The sequence below is a fragment of the Erythrolamprus reginae genome, chromosome 2 (assembly GCF_031021105.1).
Source record: "Erythrolamprus reginae isolate rEryReg1 chromosome 2, rEryReg1.hap1, whole genome shotgun sequence".
NCBI classification, from domain to species: domain Eukaryota; kingdom Metazoa; phylum Chordata; class Lepidosauria; order Squamata; family Dipsadidae; genus Erythrolamprus; species Erythrolamprus reginae.
Window position 1 is genome coordinate 241,564,152 of NC_091951.1, and position 22,181 is coordinate 241,586,332.

Below are 22,181 nucleotides of genomic sequence, written 5' to 3' on the forward strand. Positions count from 1 at the left end.
AGCATGTGTGTGCACTGCGCACAACATGCCTGCAGGACATGTCCATGAGCAAATTGGCAGCGGGAGAAATGAGAACCCACCCAATATAAATATGTAAAAATATTTTGAATATTACAGACGATCCGAAGGTTGAAGCAATAGGAACATTTAAGAAGAAACACATTGTCACAAAATCAAAAGAATTATTATTAACAATAAAAATAATTACAAATAATCCTCAACTTACAACAAATCATTTAGTAATGATCGAAGTTATAATAGATCCCCCTCCAAAAGATATTTTACAATCCAATGTCAAAGTCATGATTCTTCCTCCACTCAATCCAAGGATTGCATTTTGGGTGCTTGGCACCCACCTTTACTACTATATATCTGGGCTCAGTTTTAGTTGTAAATTGAGACTGCTGTATCTATAATACATTTTTCTATCCTGCATGTTTCTAGAGTACTTTAAAAAGTCTTGACTTTTCACCTTAACTCCCCTGTATATCAACAAGGGAACTAAAGTGAATTAAATGATAAATCACTTCAACTTTACAGCAAGGATTGTGTCTACAATATATATTTTTATTTAATTTATATTAATATATTTGCATAATAGATTACCACTTGGCTCATGTCAGCTTACCAAAAGTGAGTTCCGCACTCTTCTTTTCCCCCCAGTATACAGACTGGAAAAATAAAAGTAGTGAAGTGGATTACTCAAATCCCCTTGAATTAAGTATAACCAGGTGGAATAAAATAATATTAATATAATATTAAACTACTGTAAGCTAAATGTACAAAATGAAAATGTTAGTTCTTGCTAGAGGTGATTTTAAACCTACCTGTTCTCTTCAAACCTGGTTCTGCTTTTGTTTCTTAACTTCAGTTTTACATTATGCTTCTCTCCCCCCCCCCCAACAAGGAAAACATTTGCATGAAAATTGACATACGGTTTGGAATTCATTTCTTGCTGTATGTGCATTTTATGACTATTTAGCAGTCCATACATTTTTGCAAGTGAATTCTTCTGTATGTATATTTATGATCTTTAAAATTATAGAATTTTAAACTCTTTAATCTAACTGTATCACAAACTAAATATATTATGTTTTGTATTATGTTGTTAATAGACTTTTGGTTTTTATTCTCTTGGTCTGGGGAATTTTTCTAACATCTCACAATTTCAATTTTGGGTAGAGGTTTGGTAAATGCTGAAAATAAAATTTCACATTAAATTATAAACCAAAAACCAATCTCTCTCCTATCTTTTAGCTGATAAATGTATATGATAATATTTTACATATTCAATTTCAATTCAATTTATTAGATTTGTATGCCACCCCTCTCCGAAAACTTGGGGCGGCATACAAATTACAAAAGACCTGAAGACAGAAGCAATATTTAAGAAGGTTTAAGAAAAAACCACTTTTTTCTTATCATCTTGTGAAATGCATGTCTATGCATAAACCTAGCTTCTGTGTTTGTTTAATAGGAAGAGGGGCTATAATAGATTATTAGCCACAATTTAGCCATAGATGAATTTAGCTGTAGTAGATGATAAGGGGTTGTTTGTCTGCTAGTCTACTTCACTGCAACAACATCGCCAAAAAGGCTTCAAGAGTTGTTAACTTAATCCTACGCAGTTTCTACTCCGGCAATCTCACACTACTAATCAGAACTTGCAAAACTTTCGCCAGACCAATCCTTGAATAAAGCTCATCATTCTGGAACCCACACCACATTTCGGACATAAACACTCTAGAAAATGTCCAGAGATATTTTACCAGAAGAGCCCTCCACTCCTCCACTCGCAACTGAATGCCCTACGAAACTAGACTTATAATCCTAGGTTTAGAAAGCTCAGAATTGTGTCGCCTTAAACACGATCTAAGCATAGCCCATAAAATCATCTGCTACAACGTCCTTCAACCAGAACAACACACGAGCACACAGCATATACAGTACAAACTTAATGTAAACCGCTCCAAACTCGAATGCCGGAAATACGACTTTAGTAACCAAGTAGTTGATGCATGGAACTCACTACCAGGCTCTGTAGTATCATCTCCTAATCCCCAAAACTTTACCCTTAGACTATCCACTATTGACCTCTCCCGGTTCCTAAGAGGTCAGTAAGGGGTGTCCATAAGTGCACCAGTTTCATATATATGAATATTGTTATTTCTAATGCTTTTTTAAAAAAAATTCTTTTAGTGGTATCATGTATATAAATATTATATCTTCACATACTTGACAAAACAAATAAATAAAATAAAAAATGAATAAAAGACACTATTTAAAACTAGCTAAGCCATAATACATGATGGCATTTTAAGAGTCCAATAAAATGTCACAGGCTAGCAAAAGTCTTTGGCTATAAGGCAATATTCAAATCTAAAAAAATAGCAACAACGTTCATTTAGATTTTTTACTTGGTTAAATTGAGATGTGGGCATGCCATTTAACAATTTTTCCTTTCTTTCTTCAAACTTTTGAGTTACATCATTACTGACTTCTCATATAGTCTCTGTGAATAAGCAGGCAGTTATATAAATTTTCTAAATAAACAAACAAACAAACAAACAAATAAATAAATTTAAAAAAACATTACTGGAAGACATGCAGTAGGGGTCAATCCATCTTCATTTTCCAGGTTAACAGAGATATATTATGTACACTCATCTGGTGTGTTCTCCTGAATCTTTGGAGTTATTTCGGATTTCTCTAACAGAACACAATAGCTGGAGGAGTATAGATCCAATGAATATAATCTACTGTCAGAAATGTGTGAAATTGGAAGGATTTCTTATGCTTTGGGTTATTTTCCAGATGATAGGTCTGGCAACCTGATTTTGATCCTCAACTTGCTACATTACATTAGCCCAAAATGTGATTGTTCTTGAACATTCTCTTCATGCTCCAGTGCCCAAAGGGTGCCCTAGTTTTAAGATGTACCAACAATTATGCAGATTGAGACAGATAACCAAAATCTTAATGTGTTGTTGTGCTGTACTATATCTGATGCCAATGTCATCTATCTTCCTTCCACTTTCCACCTATCAATGGGTGGAAACTAATCAAGGAGATAAGGAGAAATTTCCTGACAGAACAATTAATCAATGGAACAACTTGCCTCCAGAAGTTATGAGTGCTCCACCACTGGAAGTTTTTAAGAAGATGTTGGAGAACCATTTGTCTGAAGTGGTGTAGGGTTTCCTGCCTAAGCAGTGGGTTGGATTGGAAGACCTCCAAGATCCTTTCCACCTCTCTTATTATTTTATATTATATCATATCTCAATGTCACATTCCTCTGGATCTAGTAAAGAAACATTAGGACAGGGGACGGAAGGCACTCTGGTGCACTTATGCATGCCCCTTACTGACCTCTTAGGAATCAGGGGAGGTCAACAGTGGATACCCTAAAGGTAAAATTTTGGGGCTTAGGCGATGGTAGTGAGTTCCATGCCTCAAAGAATATGGACAGGCTATTGAAATAGGATATCCAAGAACAGGTTCTCCGATATTTGGCATTCATAGTTCATTCAATGTATCAAGATATCTGGTTGGGCCCAAAATGTAATGAAAAATCTTTTGGGGGGAACTTTTCAATGGGTTCTTAATCATGATCAGCCAATTGCTAATATCCCATTCTTAGAGAAGAAGCGGGACTGTGTGGTGTCTGAACAGCTTTAGATGCTCCTGAAAGAAACTGATTGCCATTTGGATTTCAAGGCTGGGTATGGAGCAGCATCTGGAAAGAGCAGTATAAATCCTGCTTGATCATACAGAGGCTTTGTATGTCTCCTGGGTACTAATTGAGACTTTGTAGATCTATTATAGGACTGGAGTACTTCCAATCATACCTGCGTGCCCATGTGAAATGAATATTATTAGGTCACTACACCTTAGCTACTGAACTATGGTGTATCAGCTCTTCAACATCCATATGAATCCACAGAAGCCATCTTCAGGAGATTTTGAATCCCATCACTCAACGTAGTTGCATTCTGATAACTTTCTGACCCTATGATTTGTTAATCCAGGGAAATCACAGCTCTGTATGCTTGTGGAGTAACAATCATGGATATCCTAGCTAAATAGGAAGCAGTAATTAATCTATGATGGCCTTACTGTCACTAGGGCATGACATAGTTGATAGGGAGAACTTAGTTTAGATGTCTACACCAGTGTTTCCCAACCTTGGCAACTTGAAGATATTTGGACTTCAACTTCCAGAATTCCCCAGCCAGCATTCGCTGGGATTTCTGGGAGTTGAAGTCCAGATATCTTCAAGTTGCCAAGGTTGGGAAACACTGGTCTACACAATAAAGCTAGATCATGGGCACGGGAAAAAGTGTTTGGTGTAGATAGTTTATTTCTACATCTGAATCTGGAGAGGTTGTGCAGACTTGCAGCAGTATATGTACTGTATGTTATGGTTAATTATATGAGAAGGAATAACTCACGTTGAGTTTTTTTCTGAATGGAGTAAGGACATACTTGAAGGATATTCCCAATTTCACATTTTTTTCAATAGAGGCCCATGAAGCTTCTGGAATAAGTGTTTTTGAAAGACAGCTGTTCCTGGATATGAATAACCTGGTAACAGTAATTTATGCAACTTAAAAACTGAATTGCAATAAATCACTCTAAATAAGAATGTCTTGTCTATTAGTTTAAGGAGGTACATTTGTCCAAAATACTTTGGCTTAAATTTGCATGCCATTTTTATATGTGCTTATCAGTTCAATAGGTCTGGTAAAGGGTTCAGAATTTCAGCTAAAAAATTAAATATTCAGAATAATTATTTCCAAAATATTTATGTGCTCAAAAACAAAATTGAGGTCAAGTTACAAAATAATTCAATTTGGAAGTTTTAGTATTATTCTAAATACAATATTTCTTAGAATTATGGCCACAGTGAATCTTAGTTGAATCTTATGTGTTCTAAACTGCTTCACAAATTGTGCAGACTATTTACACACTTAGTGTAGCCATTTGATGATCTCATTTGGTGAAAAGTCAACTTCTGTTAATGTTCTCTCCCAAGTTTCACAGTTTCCCCACCACCTGTATTTATAAGCACTAACGCCTTCCATTGCTGAAGACACGATTGTTTTACATTTTAAAAACAAGCCAAACAAAATCCATTTGTTCAAGATCAATTGAAAAGCAGCTAAAGTTTTAGACACAGAAAAATTACATCAATGTCCATTTTCAAATTTCTTCATAAATGAAGACTGGTATTTATTTTTAATTCGTTATTTACAATACCGAAAACCTGTTTAACTTTATCTTTTTATTTCTTGATTATTCGAAGTTTGGCTTTGTGAGATCTATGTAAGACTATTATTTCACAGACTACCGTGTAGCAATAGTACTTAAGACTTATATACTGCTTCATAATGCTTCACAATGCTTTACAGACCTCTCTAAGCGGTTTACAGAGTCAGCATATTATCCCCAACAATCTGGGCCCTCATTTTACTAACCTTGGAAGGATTAGAAGGCTGAGTCAACCTTGATCCAGTCAGGATTGAATAGCAGTCAATTGGCAGTCAGCAAAATTAGTTTGCAGTACTGCATTCTCACCACTGTGCCACCTCGGCTCATAGCTATGTAAGACTCTTATTTCAAAGTTACTTTTTGTACCAGCCACTATACAAAATTTAGCACTGCCATTTCAATTAAAGCTTAAGTCAGGAGATGCAAAACTAATGGGAGTAAGAGATCCCTCCGTTAACATCTTAGATACTCCTGTAAAAATGGAAAGCTAAACAAAATAAGCTAATATTTTAGTAGTTGCACAATTGATACTCAACAAGAGCTTTTTTTTCTCTAAGCTTGATATACAAACCTCTGTTATCTAAAGAGAGAGAGAGAGAGAGAAAGAGAGAGAGAGAGAGAACACTTTTATCAGGAGAGCAGACGACATATATGCTGAGACAGAGATTATAATGTGTATAGGATGGTCAGATTTTTGGTTTGTTACAACTACATACAGGTAGTCTTTGCCTTATGATCACGAGTGGAATCAGAATTTTTGTTGCTAGGCAGGAAAATTCATTGAGTTGTACCTGATTTCACAATATATTGTTTTGGTCACAGTTAAACAAATTATGTGGTTGCTGGAAGGCCACAAATGGTGAACATCAGGTGAACCCAGGTGTCTACATTCTTCATAAATGCATGCCAGTTGTTAAGCACTTTAATTTTCATCACCTCACTGTGAAGATACTGTGATGGTCAATTTGGGCTGCCATTGAAAAGTGTGAAACCGGGAATACCTTCAAGTATGCACTTACTCCATCAAAGGCAGATATATAGCAAACTTGTCAGGCCTCAGCATATTCCTTCTGATCTATTTATTTATTTATTTATTTATTTTTTATTTATTTATTTATTAATAGAGTTGAAAGGGACCGTTAGGTCATCGAGTCCAACCCCCTGCCTGAGCAGGAAACCCTACAGCACCCGAGCCAAATGGAAGTCCAATCTCCTCTTGAAGGTGTCCAGAGCTGGGGAGTTCACCACCTCCAGGGCAGGCAGTTCCATTGGTTGATCGCTCTGACCGTCAGGAAGTTCTTCCTTATTTCCAGGTTGAATCTCTCCTTGGTCAGCTTCCAACCATTGTTCCTCGTCCGGCCCTCTGGTGCCCTGGGGAATAAAGAGACCCCCTCCTCACCGTGGCAACCCCTCGAGTATCTCTAAACTGCTATCATGTCCCCTCTAGACCTTCTTTTTTCTAGGCTGTCCATGCCCAGTTCTCTCAATCTCTCTTCGTAAGTCTTGGTTTCGAGTCCCCTAATCATTTTGGTTGCTCTTTTTTGCACCTTCTCCAGAGTTTCGATGTCTTTTTTGTAGTGAGGTGACCAAAATTGGATGCAGTACTCCAGGTGGGGTCTGACCAGGGCATAGTAGAGTGGTATTAGTACTTCCCTGGTCTTGGAGCGTATTCCTCTGTTGATGCAGCTTAGGATTGAGTTGGCTTTTTTGGCTGCTGCTGCACATTGCTGACTCATGTTTAGTTGATTGTCCACCAAGACTCCAAGATCTCTCTCGCAGTCACTACTGCTGAGTGGGGTATCTCCCAGGCTGTATGTATGTCTAGGGTTCTTTTTGCCGAGGTGGAGGACTCTGCATTTGTCGGTGTTGAACCTCATTTTGTTGGTATGGGCCCACTGTGATAGTCTGTCTAGGTCTTCTTGTACTCTGAGCCTGTCCTCAAGGGTGTTGGCTACCCCCGCCAGCTTGGTGTCATCTGCAAATTTTATTAGTTCCCCTTTTATTCCCTCGTCCAGGTCGTTGATGAAGATGTTAAAGAGTACAGGACCCAGGACAGAGCCCCGTGGTACTCCACTGTCTACTTTTTTCCATGTGGATTTGGTGCCGTTGAGGACAACTCGTTGGGTGCGGTTGGTCAGCCAACTGTTTATCCATCTACATGTGTAGTAATCTACTCCATTTTTTTCTAGTTTGTGGATTAGGAGATTGTGGTCGACTTTATCGAAAGCCTTACTGAAGTCCAAGTATATGAGGTCCACTGAGTTGCGTTGGTCAACTGACTTGGTTATGGTGTTGAAAAATGATATGAGATTGGTTTGGCATGATTTGTTTCTGATGAATCCGTGCTGGCTATTGGATATGATCTTGTTTGTTTCTAGGAAGTGGGTAAGTTGTTTTTTGATTATTTTCTCCAGTATTTTTCCAGGTATAGAGGTCAGACTGATTGGTCTGTAGTTACCTGGGTCGGTCTTTTTGCCTTTTTTGTGGATGGGGACTACGTCAGCTCGCTTCCAGTCTTCCGGTAGGTCTCCAGTGATCCAGGATATTTGGTAGATGAGGAGGAGTGGTTCCGCTATGGTGTCTGCCAATTCTTTTAGGACTTTGGGGTGAAGTCCGTCTGGCCCTGGTGATTTGTATTCGTTGAGTTCCCTCAGGTAGTCCCTCACTGTGCTTTTGTCTGTTGAGTTCGGTTCTAGGGCAGTTTGTTACAGTTAAATTGCAGATTGGTTGGAGGGAGGTTCCCTTTTGTGTGAAGACTGATGCAAAGTAGGAGTTGAGTAGCTGTGCTTGGTCATTGCTGTCTGTGATTTCTCTACCCTCTTCGCTTTTTAGTGTGACGATTGTTTCTTTGATTTTCTTCTTATTGTTGATGTGTTGGAAGAATCTTTTTTTGTTGTCTTTGACTTCCGCTGCAAGGTGTTGTTCATATTGTGCCTTTGCTGTTTTTATTTTTTGTTTGCAGGAACTGGCTGTTTGCTGATATTCCGCTTTGGTTATGAGTCCTTCTTTCCATTGTTTGTACTTAGCTTTTTTCCCTTTTATGCCATCTGCGAGGGCTTTGTTTAGCCATGCAGGTTTAGTTTTGGTTTTCCTGTTTTTCCTTTTCATGGGGATTGCGTTGTTTTGGGTGTCTATGATGCTGTTTTTTAGGATCGCCCAGGCTTCCTGAGTGGTTTTTCCTTCTAAGAGTTCGTTCCAGGGGCATTATTCAAGGTTCGCTCTGAGCTTGTTAAAGTCCGCTTTTCTGAAGTCTGGGACTGTAGTGGTGTTGGGTATAGTAGCTAGTGATTGAGAATTTGAGGATGACGTGGTCACTCTCTCCCAGTTTCCCTTCTTCTTCTGTTCCCTCTATTGTTTCTTCCCTGTTTGTTAGTATTAGGTCTAATATAGCATTCCCTCTGGTTCCTGTTTCAACTTTTTGGGTTAGAAAGTTGTCAGCTAGACTGGAAAGAAATTTGGCAGACTTTCCGCTTGGTGCTGAGTTAGTTTTCCAGTTGATGTCTGGGTAGTTGAAGTCCCCCATTATTGTCGTGCTGTGTTTGTTGCATATGTCTGTTAGTTGGCATGTGAAGAGGTCGTCCATTGTGTCTGTTTGATTGGGTGGTCTGTAGTATACTCCAATTGTGGTGTTGCTCTTTTTTTCTTTTATGTTGACCCATATGATTTCTAGGGGGTTATCATCTTTGGTTGGATGTAGTTCTGTGGCAGTGTAGTGGTCTTTGATGTATAGTGCAACACCTCCTCCTTTCTTGTTTGACCTGTTCTTCTTGAAGAGGTTGTAACCCATTATCTGTGTGTTCCAGGCATGTGTTTCGTCCCACCAGGTTTCTGTGATTCCAATTAGATCGTATTGGCCCTCGTGTATTAATAATTCCAGTTCATCCTGTTTGTTTCCCAAGCTTTGTGCGTTTGTGTACGGGCATTTTAGATGTTTGTGTTTGTTTGCAGGTAGAAATTTTTTATTCTCAGGTTTGTTTGTAGGCTTGTCTCGTTCCCCTTCCTTGTTTTGTTCAGTGTTTTGTTGTATAGTTTGGTCACCCTCCCCTCTCAGAGCTAGTTTAAAGCCCTCCTGATGAGTTGGGCTAGTCGGTTGCCTAGGAGGTTCTTCCCCGCTCTAGTGAGGTGTAGCCCGTTGCTTGCTAGAAGCCCTTCTTGGAGATAGTGCAGGCCATGGTCGAGGAAGCCAAAGTTCTTATGGCGACACCATCCTTTAAGCAGTGATTTATCTGCGGGATTTTGCGTTCTCTGGCGGGGTGTCATCCTCTAGTGGGGAGGATGGAAGAAAAAACAACCTGAGCACCTGTTTTTCTGATTGTGTTGCCCAAGTGGTCATAGTCTTTCATAATTTGGTTCATGTCTTTCCCTGTGTCGTTGATTCCCGCATGAATCACCAATAGTGGGTAGTAGTCCGTGGGTTTGAGTATTTTGGTGAGGTTTTCAGTTATGTCAGAGATTTTAGCTCCAGGGAGGCAGCACACCTCTCTAGATTGGTTGTCTGGTCTGCAGATGGGAGGCTCAGTTCCCCTGAGGATTGAGTCTCCAATTACCAGTACTCTCCTTTTCTTTTTGCCTGGCTTGGGGTGAGGGAGATTAGCTTCTGTTGTTGAGGCTTTTGGTGGAGTTGTGTTGTGCTTGGTTCTTGGTGGTTCTTTGTCAGATGTTTGCAGGTTTTCTTGTTCCGAGAGTACTGAATATTTGTTGCTTGTAGGCAGTGGGGTTGGGAGGAGGAGTGTTGGAGTTGGTGGAGGCTTGTTTTTTCGTCTTAGGGTGATGTGTGTCCAGCTATTTACTGCTTCTGGGGCGTGGATTAGGCTTAGCTCCTCTGGGGTGTTGGTTTTGTTGGGAGTCTGATGGATTTTCTCATTGTGATGTTGGTGCTTCAGGGTTGTTAGGTTTTTCTCTGGGTTTTCGATTTTTTCCTCAAGTAGCTGGATGAGTTTGCATTTGTTGCAGGTAAAGTTTTGGAGGTTTGAGGGGAGGAGTGAGTACATGGAGCACAAACTGCAGCACACCATGGATTCAGTTCCGTCTTCATCTATGCTTGTTCGGGGAGTGACTTTTGTGTGCATGGTTGGTGTATCTTCTCTCGCTCTCTCTGTGTTGTTCTTTATGTGTGTGGTAGGTTGCAGGGTGGGTGCGGGAGAGTGCAGAGGTGACATGTCTGCTCTTGTTGCTGGGTTGGTGATTTCCTCTGCTTCCCTGGTCAGCAAACCCAGTGTTCTTTTGCCTCGCGGTGAGCTTTTAGCTTCTTCCCAGCATGCACCAGGAGTATGCAAATTACCCCCTGAAGCTCACATTCTTACGTTCTAGCCGGGCTGGGGCTTCTTCGTACACTGACGTCTGGGGGTTCTGGGGAACCCCCTGCGTCAGCTAGGAGATTAAGGCTTCTTCCGCTGACGTTCCCACTGTCAGCTGTATGCTAGTGCAAAGCACCGATGTCAGCTGGACGTTGGGATTGTTGTTGGGGGTTAAAGGAGGCTGCGGATACAAAGCCGGATCACGGAGCGGGTTTGGGCTACTTCCGCTGACGTTCCTACGTCAGCTGTATGCCTGTGCAAGGCTCCGCTGTCAGCTGGGCGTTGGGATTGCTGCTGGGGGTTTGAGGAGGCTGCGGAGTGAAGTCTTGGGTTACTTCCGCTAATGTCAGGGACTCAGGGGAACCTCCTGCGTACAAGGCCCTAGCCCTGGTTTACAAGCTTCAGGTGTCTCAAGCCTTAGTTGATATTTAACCATTGCATACTGCTCCAAAGCCTGCACAACCTTCTTGTAAGTCAGTGCTGTTGTAACTTTGAATAGTTGTTAAAGGAATGGTTGTAAATGAAGGACTACCTGTACTTTAAGGAGTAGTTGAGATTTGGAGGGAGGAAACAAAATTAAGGTAGTGTGCTTATCTACTATACTGCCTTTAAAAGTGCATTTCAGTTCTCTCTTTCATAATATGCCAATGCATCCAAAAAGTTATTCAACAGAATGACTTCTCAGAGCACTCTGTTCCACCTCCAAGTTATTCAACAATGGAGCGAAGGAGAAAACTTCAACTGCACAGCAGAATTCCTAGGACTAGTAGTCACTGCAATCCACACATCTCCAGCATTGCAAATGGTCCTACAGCTATTACATAAAATCCTCCTTCCCTACTGAATGCACTCTTATCTAACGTATGAAAAAAAAAGTACAGATCCACACAGTGACATCAGTGCAAGTCATGTCAGTGGAAATCAAGCTTCATTAAGCTTAAGATTGTGCCCCTTACCTATCATGACCAAACAATTCCAAGGACTACAAAAATTGTTTTTATTAACCATCAACTTTGATTCATAAGTTAATTTTTTATAGAAGTTGTAAGGGTGGATTCACATGACTAGTTTCTCCGATTGCTTAGTCAGCTGTGAAGAGAAGCATGCAGAACTCAGTCTTCTTCAAGGTTCTAATGCAAAGCTTACTCAGAAAGTCTACATGATAGTTCAGGTGATTCTAATATTATCACGTCAAATTACAATGTTAAAAAATATTCATTTCTGCTTACTAAGGAGATACACTGTTAAGAAACTAAGCGTAAATTAAACAAAACAGAATATTAAGGGAAGAAAAGTAAACAGGATCATATTGAATATCTTTTTTTTTCAATACTATACAAAAATAAGATTTCAGCACTATCCCTCTTCTGTGGAAGATGGAAGACTATGTTATCTTCAAACTCTTTTCAAGTTTTATTTTATGGGAAAAGTGGCAAGAGAAATATAGAAACTAAGCAATTCTATGCACAGAAAAATAAAACAGAAACTATCAACAAATTCTACCGTAACTAAATACTACCAAATCAAAATTCTATTTTGGTTATAAGTAGTATAATCTACCATAATTAGATATGGTTGTGACCATAGGTATTTCTTATTTGTGACCAAGAAAAAATAATACCTATAACAAATTTGGGGAAAGAGTTTGATAAGGAAAAATATCCATACCCTTGTTGATGTAAACTTTGTACAAATAATGTGTAAATTTGCTTTATGGAGAATTTTGCATTAAAAAAGAACAAATATATTATACCTCAAAGCTTCAAACACTTGTTTGAGAGAACTGTCTTGTACTGAGTAACTTATATTCTACAATCTGGATCCTCTGTTTGATTTTTCTTGTCAGGTTTATTACAATATCAGGCACTGCAAGTGGAGGATTGCATTTAATGATACATACTCTTTCCCTCTTTCTCAAAAGGGAAATATTTTTATAGTTAAAACAGACAGAGGACAAAAATCAAGTTAAGCAGCTGAATGCACTTGGCCATGTAAGGGCAGAATAAAAATGAGCATTTCTGAGGAGTTGATGGAACATAGCCCGTGTCAATAGGTTTAAGCTGCCTAGAAAATCATTAACTTTTTATTTTGATTTTCTTTAAATTGGGGTAATTCTAATAACTATATATGTGCACAACATGTCTTAGTGAATTCTGACATTGTGCAAATGCATAATTACAGTGAAGGATTGTTATCATAACTATTGTATCAATTCAGCATGTTGGTATTTTTCTAAGTGTCCTATTAATTTCAATAGGGGAAATATGTACAGTAATCCAGGGGTTCCCAACCCCTGGTCTGTGGAACGGTACTGGGCTATGGTATGCCAGAAATTGGGCCGCCCAAATAAGCAAAGCTCCATTTGTGGGATGCAGACAACATGCGAAACCACGCCCCCTCTGGTACATGGAAAAACTTCTCTGCATACAATGTCCCTACATGGTCCCTGGTGTCCAAAAGGTTGGGGCCTGCTGCCTTAATACAATTCAGTTTTCTAAGCTACAACTATTATGTGTAGTTACTGTAACTATAAGAGAGCCAATTATAGGCAAGGAAGCTATCTGATTGCTTATCATTTGAATACTCAACTTTTCCCCCCAAAAAAGGTTATCTGGCAGCATCTCTGACTAGAAACATTTCTATTACCCTTGCCTTCGTTCATCTCAGCAGAGTCATACTGCAAAGAATTATCTTCAAAGGTGGTTGAAACTCATCTTTACATCAAAGTTCTTAAGTGGAAAGTGACTAAATTTGGGAAATTTTAATTACATCCAATTTCACTGGTGAAATGTTGCATTTGTGCTACTTCCGATTAAAAAATACGAACAGTGACCTTTGTTAAATGACTCAAAATCACAATGACTGAAAATTAAGATTTGTGAACTTGTACAGATCTGTCTCATGTGTACATTTATCTACTAATATTAGAACTTAATTTTAAGAATTGCTGCTTGGTTATAAGTTCATTGTGTTTGACAATTAGATAAGAAAATATTACATTAAATAAATATTTCATTTTCTTTAACTTAATTATGTAACTTTTAAAACTTTTGTCAATGGAACTGTCTTAGTTTTGAAAGTAAGAAGTTACTTCCTAGTATCCTTGTTGATATCATCTTCCACTAAAGCATTTACATAATACCTCATTACATTCTTGCATTTTAGGAAACAAAACAAAGCAAAACAAAACATGATATTAGGACTTCCAGTCTAGACAAGCTTGCTCGGTTTCAGAAGTTTATTTCTGTAGGAAAAATATTTATTATAACAGCAGTTCTTACGAAGGTATCTTTTACTATCAGCAGAAACTGGGAGCACCAGCCTCAATAAAATTAACAATAAATATGTTCTGCCATACCCTCTCTGTGACCATTTAACACTAAAAAACAGTAAATACCATTAAATTAAATTAAATTACAGGTATAACTTGCTATCAGATGAAGCTCCCCATGGAATTTCTTAGTGCTTAGAACAATGACATTTTGTTTTTAATTATGTTGGTATTAAGCCATTAATACCAACAGTTTGAGGAAACAACAGGGGAGGGCAGCATTTTACAAGATTATTTTATAGCATTATCTATTCTTGTTCCTGAACAACTACAACAACAAAAAAGTTTTTAAAAAGCATTGTTTACCCAACACAGTTCTTCAAGATTCTCATATATACAAATAGGCATGCTTATTTACAGACATTCTGATTACCAGTAGAGATACTCATCTTTGAATGGTTTGTGCCAAACCATTCAAAAAAGCCCTAAATTCAAGATAGAAACATAGAAAACTGACGGCAGAAAAAGACCTCATGGTCCACCTACTCTGCCCTTATACTATTTCCTGTATTTTATCTTACAATGGATATATGTTTATCCCAGGCATGTTTAAATTCAGTTACTGTGGATTTACCAACCACGTCTGCTGGAAGTTTGTTCCAAGGATCTACTACTCTTTCAGTAAAATAATATTTTCTCATGTTGCTTTTGATCTTTCCCCCAAGTAACTTCAGATTGTGTCCCCTTGTTCTTGTGTTCACTTTCCTATTAAAAACACTTCCCTCCTGAACCTTATTTAACCCTTTAACATATTTAAATGTTTCGATCATGTCCCCCCTTTTTCTTCTGTCCTCCAGACTATACAGATTGAGTTCATTAAGTCTTTCCTGATACGTTTTATGCTTAAGACCTTCCACCATTCTTGTAGCCCATCTTTGGACCCGTTCAATTTCGTCAATATCTTTTTGTAGGTGAGGTCTCCAGAACTGAACACAGTATTCCAAATGTGGTCTCACCAGCGCTCTATATAAGGGGATCACAATCTCCCTCTTCCTGCTTGTTATACCTCTAGCTATGCAGCCAAGCATCCTACTTGCTTTTCCTACTGCCCGACCACACTGCTCACCCATTTTGAGACTGTCAGAAATCACTACCCCTAAATCATTCTCTTCTGAAGTTTTTGCTAACACAGAACTGCCAATGCAATACTCAGATTGAGGATTCCTTTTCCTCAGGTGCATTATTTTACATTTGGAAACATTAAACTGCAGTTTCCATTGCTTTGATTCACATGAGATTTGTCTTATAGTATTTTACACACATTTGCAAGAACATGTTTTAAGTTTAATTGATTGTTTGGATCAAAGCTGGGTTATCTGAAAAAGTTTACAAATTTGTATTTGATGGAAAGCTGGTATTTCCCTTTTGGCAGTTCACAGCCTAAACCATTTTGAAGACTTAATGTGGGTTTTTGTATGGTGTAAAAGGATTGCTGGCAACCAGGATTGCATCCTACATTTTAAAAAGGGGACGGTTCTATTTCACCTACTTCTAAGCAATGCTTAAGTTCCATTTGAATTGTTCAGGAATCCCTTTAACCTCACTGATTTTCAAAGATATACTAACACCTGCAAGAAAAGCAGAGGACAACCACAATTCTTTGATATTCCTTAATTTTTTTGGGGGGGGGGGAATACAATTTATGAGCCTATCATTTGAAGAGCTTGTCCTTGGAAACTGTTAATTTCTTCACTGACCATGGATTAATATATAAAACAGGACAATTAACACTTACATGACCTATTTCAAATGGCCAGAGTGATTTTCTACAATACTGTATTTCACTGACTCTTACATGGCCTTCTGTGATAATGAGTATTGTCACTCTGTTGCAAATGAAAACATAAGGTCTAAAAAAAAAGTTTACTAAGGTTCACTTTACAGGCCCACATTTGAGGAAAGATTTTAACTAGAGATTTCCCTGCTCAAATTCTTTTAAACAACACCAGGTTTATCAATTCAAGGCTACAGTTTCTTCTTTCAAAGTCAATCCCATTTCAGCAAATGACGCTTACTTCTGAATACACACGCAGATGATTATGCAATATATAATAAAATATAGCATTTTGTAACTCATTGGAAGTAATGAAAGTAAATGGATTCATTTGTAAACACACCTGCTTGATGTAAGTCACACCAAAATTAACAGGAGAAACTAGCAATGAAAGCTATTTGGCTGCTTATTTTCAGACTTTTGCCTTCTCTGATACTATTCATCTTGGAAGATGCTATGTCCTTATTCTCCAGATTCTGGAGATTTTGGGAGTAGGCTGCTGAAACTAACACTGCTTCAGTAGCATGCTACAGATGTTCAACAGCTGGAACTACTGCTGTAAATATCCCACCAATATAGCATTATTAGTCGGCTTTTAACATCCAAACACACATTTGCCAGATGCACTGGCAAAACTCTTAAGGCTAATGGATGAGAAAGAGATGTTGATGATTGCAAATTTAGACAAACTTTTATTATCTCTCAAAAAGAAACAATTGGACATGATTTATGCTGTTCTATCTTCTCCTGCCTATAATACCATGGCATAGCTTTCTTAGTAATACAAGAGCATTGCTTTTTTTAAAAAATGAAATATTTTAATCAAAACGTAACCAATTATTCTTATATATGAATATAGTGTATAAGATGTCACTTCTAGAATAACTAGGGCAAAACAATTATCTGCTGTATTACATGCTAAAGGTTTTATTTTATTCAACTTTAAGATCACATTTGTCTGTGTTTATCAGAATGTAAACTTGAACCTAAAGCATGCATTAAAGGCATTTTCCACTTTATGTGTTGACACTCCCTACTATCAGAACACAAAAACACAATTCATTCCATGACTCTATGACATCTACGACTGTAACTTTGTTGCTTGTATCCGTATCGTATTGTAAAAAATTATTTGATTTTTTGTCCTTGGATTATCATTAAAAATTGTACCTTATGATTCTTGATGAACTTATCTTTTCTTTAATGTAAACTGAGAGCAAGTGCACCAAGACAAATCCCTTGTGTGTCCAATCACACTTGGCCAATAAAATGCTATTCTATTCTATTCCTATTCTATTCCTATTCTATTCTATTCACGGCCATGTGTGCAAAGATTATCTATGTCTGCACACTCACTGCTATAAATTTGCTATATTTCATGAAATGGAATTTATGCAAATTGGAGAAAAGTTGCAGAAAAGGCAACGTGGACCAAGCATTATCAAGCACTGACGATCTAAGATACAAAACCCAACTTATCACAAACTTTGTGGGTCATTTTGGGCAGACCTTCCTCACAGGGCTGTCATGCAGGCCAAACAGAAAACAGATTACAAACGGGATAAAAACCACCTTATCCTTGAATGCAGCAGGAAGGCTAAAAGAATACTGTATTATGGATGTGTATAACCGTAAAGACAACCATGCCTCCCAGGAATTCAAACAATGCTGAAGGAGAAATGGTCTTTCTTTTGCACCTTTCCACAGAGCAATTCTAGGTATGTTTCATCTCAGGTAAGTTATTCTGGGAGCAGCTGGACTGAGTCTTGAGGAAACTAGTTCAGGTAGTTCAAAGTGGGCCAAAGAAGAGCAAGTCCTTTTTGGAGAGCATGACCAGGAAGAGAGAGAGAGAGAGAGAGATGGGGGGAAGAGAAAGAGAGAGTGAGATGGGGAAAGGAAGAGAGAGAGAGGGAGAGAGAGACAGAGACAGAGAGATGGGGAAAGGAAGAGAGAGAGATAAAGAGAGAGATGGGGAAGAGAGAGAGAGAGAGAGAGAGAGAGAGAGAGAGAGAGAGAGAGAGAGAGAGAGAGAGAGAGAGAGAGAGAGAGAGAGAGAGAGAGAGAGAGAGAGAGAGAGAGATCGTCTCTTCAGATCTGATTCCATCTAACCAAGAACCTGCACACGACCACTTCCTAAGCAGCAGCTTATCGCGGCAGGCACGCGAGGGCTTGCTCTCACCCTGCCCGTACGGTCCGGCCAAGCGGTGAGGAGAATTGCGCCACTCCTTTGCGTTCCCTGGATTGCTGATCAGGGGTGTGTGTCTCTCTGTTTCTCTCTCTCTCTCTTTTTCACACACACACAATGTTCTCCTCCTCCCCTCCCCATTTCGCAAGACAATACAAGCGAGCGCTCGAACTTAGCGGCTACGCACGCAAACTGTCGTAAGCCGCTACGCGGGAAGCGGCTATCCGAAGCCTCCACAGCTTTATAGGGCGAAAAAGACACAAGCAGAAGAGCGCGTGCGGGACCTTCTCCGGGGCCAACCGGGCTCCCCGGGCTTGAGGCGAAGGTCGCCTGCCTGCCTGCCGTTCGCCTGGCGTTGGGGGACGAGGCGGGGGATTATCAGAGCGCAGCCACCCTTCTCTCGCGCTTAACACACGCACACGCTCTCTCTCTGACTCTTCCTCACGCGCGCGCGCGCACACACAGAGACACGTGCCTCCAAACTGGTGAGGGGACTGGCCGCCCACCTGTGTCCTGCCAGAGACCCTCCACTTCGCTCTCCCGACTGAGGCGCGCGCCCTCTCGCTCTCATCCTCTGTACTTCTGAGGTGGTGGAACGGGACTTACCTGGCCCACTCTCCTCCCGCGGAGCGCCTCTTTTGCCGGCTCCCCCTTTGCCTTTCCGCGCTTTCCGCTTTTTCTGCGGACCCTCCAATGGCGAGGAAGAGGAGGCGGCGGCGACGCTGGCCGCCCCCTGCTCCTGGGTGGCTGCCCTTCGCGGTTCGTCCATGTCCAGCGTTGGTGGCGCCCCGCAAACTCCAATGTCCCCCCTCACGCGCGCGCGCACACAAAAGGGGTAACGGCGAGGGAGCGAGCGAGGCAACGGCCGGAGCTGAGCTGAGGGAAAAGTTTCGTCTCCCCTTTCTCTCTCTCTCTCTCTGTCCGCTGTTCCGTTTCCCCCCCTCTCTCCGCACAGCTGCCTTCAGCGCCCGCTGCTCTCCCTCGGTTCTCCTGGCTCCATCTGCTGCAGCCTCGGAGAGCGCGAGCGAGAGAGAAGTAGGGGCAGGGAATTTCTGCCAGGTTCTCTCTCTCTTCTGCCCCCCTCACGCCCCTTCCGCGCAGGAAAGGTATAAGTCCGCCTCCGGCACCCTCACACACTCAGGCACACCGCTTGTCGGGGGACGGGAGGAGCCTAAGCAACCCCCCGGGGGCACGAGGGTGTGGGAATGTGGGCGGGTGGGGCGGAGCAGCGGGCGAGGGGCTAACAAGAGGCCGCTCCTGCGAGGAGAGAGAGAGGGAGGACCGGCCGTCCTCCCTCCGAGGGGGGGGGGGACTCCCTCCAAACTCCCCCCCTTTCGGAGTAGGTTCTTTTGCAGGATCCAAACTTGAGTCGGTCACCGGGACCGGAGGTTTTTGATCTCCCGAGCTTTTGGACTCGGTCTGGAGCCCAACTTGAGAGGAACTTCTGCTACATAGATACATTATCCGACAATGGATCCACCATCCCACGTGACAGGATCCCATCTGGGTCCCGGAGAACCGACCCCATATTGGATCCTGAAACGTTATCCTGGGACAAGTTTTAATTCGCCTTCGTTGGTCATACGGGCTTTTATTTTTTGCTCAAGTCCTACATTCACTTTGCCCAAGCCGAGGAGGATGTTTTTAGATTACATTAGATTAGATTAACAGAGTTGGAAAGGACCTTGTAGATCACTTAGTCCAAGTTTTGTCAGACTACCAACAAGTGAGGGAACAAAACCGAGAAGGTTCCCGGCCACAGAGCTTTCATCCTTGGCATCCTTGGAAAAGAGGACAGCATTCCTGCCCCCCTAAGAGATAGAAAAGGGTCTCGAGGTTGGCCCCTAACTGATGCATTTGCTGCAGTTCCTTCTGCATAGACCTGAACGGTTAAAAGTCAATCTGTGGCACAAAATTAAACTACAAAAATGAGCTTTTGGACAGAAGACTCCTAAAGGTCTGAAAAATCATCTGCTACAAACAATAGCCCATAAAATCATCTACTACAATGTCCTTCCTGTCAATGGCTTCAACCACAACAATTCACAAGCACACAACAGATACAAACTTAAACTGCTCCAAACTTGACTGTAGGAAATATAACTTTAGTAACCAACTAGTTGATGCATGGAACTCACTAACAGACTCTGTAGTATCATCACCTAACCCCCAAAACTTTACCCTTAAGACTATCCACTGTTGACCACTCCCGATTCCTAAGAGGTCAGTAAGGGGCGTGCATAAGTGCACCAGTGTGCCTACCGCATTCCGTCCTAATGTTTCTCTTTCTCTCACTAGTATCAGGCATATAAACATTGTTATATCATTGTATACTGTACTACCAATGTACTTGACAAAAATATGTTCTTGACAAAAATAAATAAATAAATAAAATGTCCATCATTTTATGTCTCCCAGGTTCTTGTGAAGTTGTCTGTTTCTTCTAAACAGAACTTTTTGTCCTGTAGCTCAGTGTTTCCCAACGTTGGCAACTTGAAGATATTTGGACTTCAACTCCCAGAATTCCCCAGCCAGCATTTGCTGGCTGGGGAATTCTGGGAGTTGAAGTCCAAATATCTTCAAGTTGCCAACGTTGGGAAACACTGCTGTAGCTCACAGATTAACCTACAAGAACAACCTAGGCTGAGAAAGGAGGAAGTGGATTCTTTCTTTTAAAGTTTGGGCAACCAGCAATGACATCTCTGGATCCAGATGCTTATTCCCCATAGCTGATAGTTAATGATCCAGGAGACCTTGCCTCCTCTCATTGGGACCAGAAAATGAGATTTGGCAAAATATTGCACCTGGCATCCCTTTTTTCTGTTAGGTCAGCAGTTGAGGTGATTCAATTTAGGGCAAGCCTCAATCAATACACAGATTTGGAGTAACAAGATTATTTCTCCATCTTACATTGAACAGTCTAATGGGTATTCTAATGGTTTAATATATGAAAGGTGGATCAAAAACTTCCTTTGTTTTGAAATTAAGCTCTTCCCCAAAGGGCATTGCCATTCTGCCTTTTTACTATCTCTTAAATTCTGTCTTTCTGTGTGTGTGGGGGGGGGGGGGGTGCCATCTAGCAGAATAGGGGCACAGGGAAGTCCCAAATGTTCAGTATTTCATAATAGAATATTGTAGTCGTTTTCTTAAATGTTCCAATGTGTGCATAATACAGTGGTACCTCTACCTAAGAACTTTTCTAGATAAGAACTGAGTGTTCAAGATTTTTTTTGCCTCTTCTCAAGAACCATTTTCTACTTAAGAACCCAAGCCTGGAATAATTTCCAGGAAATTTGAGAACGGCACGAAGGCCTGGCCAGTTTCCTGCCATTCCCCCTTTCATCCCGGACATTTGGGATTTTCTGGGCTCTCAGTGGCGCTTAAGGAGGCTTTGGCAATCCAGAGTGAATGAAGCATTTTCCTTTCTCTGGGCGCTTAAACCACTTCACTGTGGTGACTCCATCGTGCTGCCTCCCATACACCCGGCATGAGATTGCCTCCCGGAGCGTCTGCACACAAGAAAGGAAAAGGCAAAAGGGGGGCGCTTTGCCTCAGCCAGATCAACTCAGCCAAACCGAGGAGTCCCTACAGTAAGGGAAAGGCTCCAGCTACAAAGCGAGCGAGCGAGCGAGAAGAGAGGGGAGGGGAGCCCTTCAGCATGGGAAGGAAGAGGAAGCAGGTAGCAGCAGCAGCAGCCACCACCTTCTGGTCAAAGGAGCGGGAGGTTTCCCCCCTCTCACCCGCCTGGGTTTCTCTCTCTGGCACAGTGTACGGGAAGCAGCCTCGCACCGGGTGTATGGAAGGCGTGTGCTCCTCCTCACTGCCTCAGAGTCCCTTTTTTTTTTAAGCTTCAGAGTTTTGGATTTTTTTAAAACTCCCCTCACCCTCACTTTCTTCCTTCGACAGCGACTGTCCCTCCTCCTCTTCTTTTTCCTCCTCCTCCCACCCAAATTCCGAGCTTTTATTTCTTTCCTAATGGGTTTGCATCAATTACTGTACATTGATTCCTATGGGGAAAAATTGCTTCTACTTACAAACTTTTCTACTTAAGAACCTGGTCACGGAACGAATTAAGTTCTTACGTAGAGGTACCACTGTAGTATGTCTTCCATACCTGTGCCTATCCTTGTTTTGGACATTCTTATATACTCTTCTGAGATAGTATTTTCCCACACTTGTAGTTTAGAATGTTCTTATTCTAACAGTGAAAAATGTATAATCCTTACTTTGAAAGAGTTCCCACTTTTCATTTTGAATACTTTTGTCCATGGCAATTCAGCTAATATATGTACTGTATGTACGTACATTTGGAAGAAGTGTGGT

General features: G+C 40.8%; 1 protein-coding gene across 7 annotated transcripts in view; it reads right to left on the minus strand.

Annotated features, from left to right (window-relative positions):
* NRG1 (neuregulin 1) overlaps window positions 1–22,181 on the minus strand; it is an 802,420-nt gene that overhangs the window by 169,154 nt on the left and 611,085 nt on the right. For 3 of the 7 annotated variants that reach the window (XM_070742355.1, XM_070742354.1, XM_070742352.1), the window contains exon 1: window positions 18,465–19,003. The exons of 1 other annotated variant lie outside the window; for it this stretch is intronic. In XM_070742355.1, coding sequence (XP_070598456.1) covers window positions 18,465–18,627 — 163 coding nt within the window. In that variant the 5' untranslated portion in view covers window positions 18,628–19,003. Of the gene's footprint in view, window positions 1–18,464; window positions 19,014–22,181 lie in introns of those variants that run through there. 3 more of the 7 variants (XM_070742353.1, XM_070742356.1, XM_070742357.1) reach the window with 3 other exon arrangements.